This window comes from Amphimedon queenslandica, unplaced genomic scaffold, assembly GCF_000090795.2.
Source record: "Amphimedon queenslandica unplaced genomic scaffold, v1.1 AMPQUscaffold_13450, whole genome shotgun sequence".
NCBI lineage: Eukaryota > Metazoa > Porifera > Demospongiae > Haplosclerida > Niphatidae > Amphimedon > Amphimedon queenslandica.
In genome coordinates, this window is record NW_003546314.1 from 13,375 (window position 1) to 19,256 (window position 5,882).

Here is a 5,882-nt window from a genome sequence, read left to right on the forward strand (position 1 = left end):
GCTTTTGCTGTCAGTAGGATGATGATTGGTCTGTGGTGTACTCATAGCTACTGGTATTGGACGAGATAGTTTTCTTCTTCTCTTAACTGTAGTGGCACTGCTGGAGAGGAACAGCCCTGCTTGTTTCTTGTTTTTCCTGGTATTAGCAGTGTTCACAGTTTTACAGTTTTTGTGTGCCTGCTTCTTATTTGCAGAATGTCTCATATTGTCACTAACTGTTTGAACTGGCTTGGTGACAATATTCTCATGGCTCTGCCCACCACAAGTCCTCCTCCTACTCTCTGCTTTAGAGGAACTTGTTACTGATAATGGCAACTGTCTTGGTCGAGGTCTTGGTGTCTTTGGATTATCATTTTCTAAGAGTTTAGTGTTTAGCTACAGCCTGCAAAATATTTGCACCGACCTTTTTGGGGCGGGTAATTTTGATCTTTTCTAGGACTCAGCAATGCTTTCAGCAATGATGCACATCTGTCCATGCCCTGCTGAGTTGATATTATCTTGAAAGAAGTATTAGCTTTTGATTACATGATCTGGCAGTAGCTTAGCCTTACCAATCCCTCAGTGTCCTTGCTGTTTGAATACAAGGAAAACCCCGCCATTTTAATAGGTGTGGACTGTGGTTCATATTCATAATAAAAATAATAATTGTAAATCTGCATTTCACTAAGTTGAAGTTCACTGTAAGCTAACCAAAATCTAACAAAATTTGTTATAATTATAATTTAAGCAACTAAAAAGCATTAAAAATAGTTCTTAAATATTCATTCTAAACATTATCTGATGCTTGCTTGTAATAACCTAAATTGTGATAAAACAATCATTAATATGCTGTAATTACTGAAAAAGGGAAAAGCATAACAATAATGCCAAACAGAGCGTTTTTCTAGCCCAAATTAAACCTTTAAAACCTAAAGGCAGGTTTACAATATTACACTAGTTTTGACATTACATTTATGTTGATGCTGCAATAGATTTTGGTTCTACTCTAGCGTATAAAGTATGCATCAAAAGGTCAAATCACCCATGCTTTGGAATAAAAATTGACAGTAGCCTCATATTGTAAATCAGTCTTTGGAACATTATAAATGCTGCCTACTTCTAAATCTAAGTTTTATAAAATTAATGCTGACATCACAATTATGATAAACAAACTGACCTTTGATTTGACTGTTAACAATTTGCTGTATTTTATCAGCATCTGACTTATCAGCAAAAGGTATTGACTGAAGCTTTGACAAAAATTGTCTTTTTGCATCTTTATTCTTTTCTTCCCAGGTAAGTATCATTTGCATGAAGACTTTCCAGTCTCTCCAGTCCTTATCTGAGCTGGTTCCCATAAATTCACTATAAACAGCTTTGGCTCTTTCAGCTGATAGCTCAGTCAATTTTTCTGATACAATAGCAGCATCTTCTGCTGAGAAGAAATCTACAAAAAATAATTAAATTTTATAGATACTGGCCCACCTCCATTAAGTATTTTCTTTTCAGAAATTTCATGCTAAACAACAAACAAAAATGTAAACTGAGAAACAAGTATTACTTAAATTTACCTTTGTCAATATAGAGCTAAATATTTTAATCCTTTCAACATCTTTATTGGACATGGCAGCAGAACATCTTTCGCAATCATCTTTAAAAGGAAGAGCATGGCGTTCCATGTGAAGCTTACAGGAACCTTGATGCTGGTTTGTAGCACACATTATTGCAAAGTTATATAATATATCACTTTCATTCATTATCTCATGACAATTCTTAACGATATTCTCACAGACTTCAAGCAACAGCTCTTTATCAAGATCAGGAAAACGAAACTCAATGATATCCCCAAGATAAACAAGCTCAAAAAGTGGATCATCTGAATGAAAACAAAACCGTGTCACATTAATGTGAGGGGTCCTGGATACATCCAGCTGAGCTTTGGGATATGACCTCAAAAAATTGGCAGTGAAAGAGACTTTGAAATGTGACAATGAAATATTCATGTCATGGACCAAATGAAGTGAAGTAGGACTGCACTGCAGGAGGGGAAGATGATTGCAAACATTGGGAATATAATAGCCCTGTTGATCAATGCTAACTTGACCTGGTAAAATCTTGGTAGCCATACGTAAGGATTCAAGAAATGCCATGAAAGTGGCTGCATTCTCATCCGGCTTTTCATTAAAAATGGCTTCTGCTGTAGCCTTACTAACAAAGCCATGACTAGTAACAACTGAGTCACCAGAAGAATAATAGAACAGCTTATCTAGCTTATTCAAAAATGAAATGGGCTGCAAGATGATTAAATTAGAAGAGGGGTCAATCAAACTGACATCAATGATGCTCCCAAACGAAGTGAAGAAACGACAAAACTCTTGAAACTTCTCATCATCCATATTGAGCTCTTTTGATAATTCTTGTAATTCATCTTTCATAATGTAAAGCTGATCTTTCTCATAAAAAAAACTTCGAAGAAACATGAAAGAGAGCGGAACCTTTTTAACATGATCATCCAGACCATCTTTTATTGGACTCGCCACGCTTGCGTAGGCGGGTACTACGCAGTTGGGTTGTCATTCTGTCATTCTGTCCACACACTTTAATTGATTTGTAAAAAAAATATCTTTTTGTCTGAGCAGTCTAGAGCTCTATTTCTTCTTCTAGCAACAGATAAAGTTGCTTTCTTTCATCTAGTTATGCTCTTGTAGCATCCCGTGGCACCAAAAGCTGTGAACTGCTAAACCAGGGGACCTCTCTCCAGGTGAGAGCTCGTGTTTCACTCTACAGGGCCGAGATTTGCTTCAGAGGTAGAAAATCCCATCTAACGAAAAAGAAAAAGAACGATTTTGTCCTAACTTCGTTGTTTGTGAGTTACAGTTGCTCAAAGTTTGTGATTTAGCCTCTTTGAGAATTTTTCAGGCGGCACTGGGGAAAGCAGGAGCAACCAAACTCTCTCAGTCTCTTTTAAATATCTAGAAAAATTTTCTGTGCCAACTCTTTCTTGGAATAGAGCTTCAGATGCTAAAATAAATTTCAGCTTTTCTTCTTTCTCCTACCCATGTGCCATGATTTAGTTAGTTATTGACCACACCCATAGCTTATTTTAATTATCATTATAACTATGCAGTCAATTATAATATTTTTTTTTCAAATTGCTTAAAATATCACAGTACAAGTAATACATATCACTCAGGTGAATCTCAGCAGGCGAGTCCACGCACCATGGTGCTTCATTCTCTTTTGTAAAAGGTGATGCAAAGGATCAATATCTTCATTGTGAAAAACTTGAAATTTTTCCATATCTATAAGATCTTGGAGATCTAATTGCTTGGAAACAGTATTAACAACATCTTTTAACTTTTTCATTTTTCCTTCAAGATTTGTCAATCCATTGTAGCTAGCAATTATGCTGCAAATTTTTCTGCGGTTTCCATTTTTCATTGAAGCAAATTTAGCAAAACGAATAAAATAACGAATACGTGATCTCCACCTCATTATGAGCTCCCTGTCATTACGTGACTTGTCGTATCGATTCTCTGGAATATCAGGAACTTCATAAAGATGATCAACATCACGTAGCAGATCAAGAAACATCCAAACATGACTATTGTAGAGATGACCGGCAAGATGTGGGAGAACGTAAGTTGGTATCTTGTTAAGACCAAGATCCCAAACATTAATGAGAGCTAATCCATTTGTATAACTTTGATCCCATTCAGTAAATTCATGTTGTCGCTTCTTAAGATAATGCAGGTCTTCCATAATAGTTGTAAAGTGATTGTTCAGATCTTGATTGGAGAATCCAGAAAATTTGCCTGATGGTAGCACCCGAATCACCTCAATTCTTTTGGCAGTGGATGACCGAGCAATATCTTCTACTCCTGCATACATCACTGATGAATATCCTTTGTTTTCTTGTAGTTGAGGCATAAACACAATCTTATTCTGAAGCAAATTTCGAGCAGCAAGCATGTCACAAAACCCAATACCGTCTTCTTCTTTTAAATCTAAAGCTGCTTTTAAGAGCTTCTTTAATGCTGTAGTTTTCTTGCTGCTTGGTAGCCCACAATTGATCAATAGCATGGGAGTCACCTTCACTTTTATGGTAGAATCTAACATTTTATCCTTCAACCAATTTGGATATACATCAAATAGCTTATCACCTATAAAAATTATACTGATTATCATTGTGTGTAGTCAGTAATGGAGCTAATGCAGCAATTAAATCAGTCTCAAGATAGGATTCGTGCATGCATTAAATTGGTTTATACAGTTTAAGTTTGAAATTTTCAAGGTGGATTATTTTTGTGGTCTAAAAATTAAGCACACAAATTTTTCACAAGAACACCTCTAAAAATTTTACACTATGAATAATAACTCAAATTACAATAATGATCAGGTGACATTACTATAATTATAAACTTTCAAAAAATAGTAGCATCAAACTAACATCAGTTATTATGATAAAAGAGCTACTCATGCATGCATCAAGTGCTGCCAATAAAATTAAATATGCATGCCAAGTTGTCACCGGAACACTACGATGCAAGCAGCAAGCTACCTACTGAACCCTACCTATGAAGCCAGTAATGAGTACACAGCCAAGAGAATCATGAATGATATCAGTCATGACCTGGCCTAATGCATTCTGAATCGTGGATTTTACTGAGCTGAGCAGCTAAGCCTATAGCCTTATGATTGCTGCCACTAACTCTTGGCTGAGTATGCTAGGCTAGATTCTGTATCAAATCAGATTATAAGCCCACCTGACGATCACATTATGAGGAGATGAACAATAACTTACTTTCTGTGGAGGGTTGAGGTTCACTGTAGTGTCGCTTTTTTTCATTGACGGGCGAATCTTTTCCGGGGCAACACTCATGATACGAATCTCCCGTCTAAAAATTATTATTATAGATTATGATGAATAAGCTTAAATGCTAATTACATTTTTATCTACATGTTTTGATTCCTCTTGTGAGCTCTCGACATAGAAAGCCTCATCATCAGCACGCTCCTTGTTTGAGGCGGACATTTTAATTCCGGAATTGCATAACGCTCAGTAGGCCCCTCCTACCTTGTACCCGCCCCTCTTTGGCCATATTAATTTGCCCATAAAAATAGAATCGCTCTGTTGTAGATCTATCTCTTTCTTCTTTAAAAATGAGTGTCTCTTCAGAGGATGTCACCCGATTGCAATTGTTTGATGACATGATGTCAAAGTTTGGTGAGTTCTGTACCTTCCTTTATTCTATTTTATCATGCTGTTGTTGATCCTTTTAGAAAATGAGGAGAGCCCTCCATTTGTTGGCTATGATCCATCTCATCCAACTATCTTTCTAACATTATTCAAGTGGTATGATGATCCTGAGAAAGCTGCTGAACAACTCATTGAATTGTATCCTCATGACCTCCCTTAATCCATAGATATATATATATTTATGCTTTATCCCATTCTCCCACAGCCCCAACCCTGATGCCCCATTACATTAGTAGCACACTTATAGCACAGTGTTTACCATTGATGATCTTATAGGTACAAAATGTATTGCAGGTGTGTGTGTGTGTGGTGTATTAGTGTATAGATAAATATGCACAAACAACCTTAAGAAAGGGACGGACAGATGGTTCAGGTGTTCATAAAAATGATACACAAATGTTTAGAATTGCATTTGAGCACTCACTGCTACTGCTCGTACCATCAACCATCTCAGATTACTAATTAGTGTGATGTGTATCATAATACTTTCTGCTTGCATGCTCCTCTTACTCTCTCTCCCTCTCTCTTTGTCCAGCCTATTGTTTGCTTTATTGGTCCTACATTAATCAATGCCTTACCACCCTCTCCTAATATGGGGTCTATTATACCTCAGGCAGTTTAATCTCACTCTTAGATATATGTA

At 36.6% G+C, this 5,882-nt stretch overlaps 2 protein-coding genes and 1 long non-coding RNA gene across 3 annotated transcripts in view; 1 reads left to right on the top strand and 2 right to left on the bottom strand.

Moving 5' to 3' along the window:
* LOC109581272 (uncharacterized) overlaps positions 1-612 on the bottom strand; it is a 2,912-nt gene extending 2,300 nt beyond the window's left edge. The window contains exons 1-3 of the mRNA XM_019995249.1: positions 552-612; positions 404-497; positions 3-356 (exon numbers count right to left, since the gene is read on the bottom strand). Of these exons, the coding sequence (XP_019850808.1) occupies positions 3-356; positions 404-497; positions 552-599 (496 nt within the window). The 5' untranslated portion in view covers positions 600-612. The remainder of the gene's footprint in view (positions 1-2; positions 357-403; positions 498-551) is intronic.
* A 143-nt stretch (positions 613-755) lies between these two features.
* LOC109581273 (uncharacterized) lies at positions 756-5,014 on the bottom strand. The gene is made up of 7 exons (XM_019995250.1): positions 4,928-5,014; positions 4,784-4,877; positions 3,308-4,142; positions 1,551-2,520; positions 1,465-1,498; positions 1,157-1,426; positions 756-798 (listed from the first exon to the last, which is right to left on the bottom strand). Exons 1-7 carry the CDS (start codon positions 5,012-5,014, stop codon positions 767-769), a joined length of 2,322 nt encoding a protein of 773 aa, XP_019850809.1. The 3' UTR covers positions 756-766.
* An 80-nt stretch (positions 5,015-5,094) lies between these two features.
* On the top strand, positions 5,095-5,523 carry LOC109581278 (uncharacterized). Its single transcript, XR_002184578.1, has 2 exons — positions 5,095-5,206; positions 5,263-5,523. It is a non-coding gene; the product is annotated as an uncharacterized LOC109581278 (long non-coding RNA).
* The last annotated feature ends 359 nt before the right edge of the window (positions 5,524-5,882 follow it).

What these genes read in the sequence shown, in the direction of transcription:
- LOC109581273 (XM_019995250.1), bottom strand. Translation starts at nt 5,014, where the DNA reads ATGTCCGCCTCAAACAAGGAGCGTGCTGATGATGAGGCTTTCTATGTC. An exon ending in GTTGTTAATACTGTTTCCAA is followed by an intron (nt 2,521 to 3,307) that starts GCAATTAGATCT and finishes CGCCTACGCAAG; the next exon opens with CGTGGCGAGTCCAATAAAAG. An exon ending in AAAGAAAATACTTAATGGAG is followed by an intron (nt 1,427 to 1,464) that starts GTGGGCCAGTAT and finishes TATTTTTTGTAG; the next exon opens with ATTTCTTCTCAGCAGAAGAT.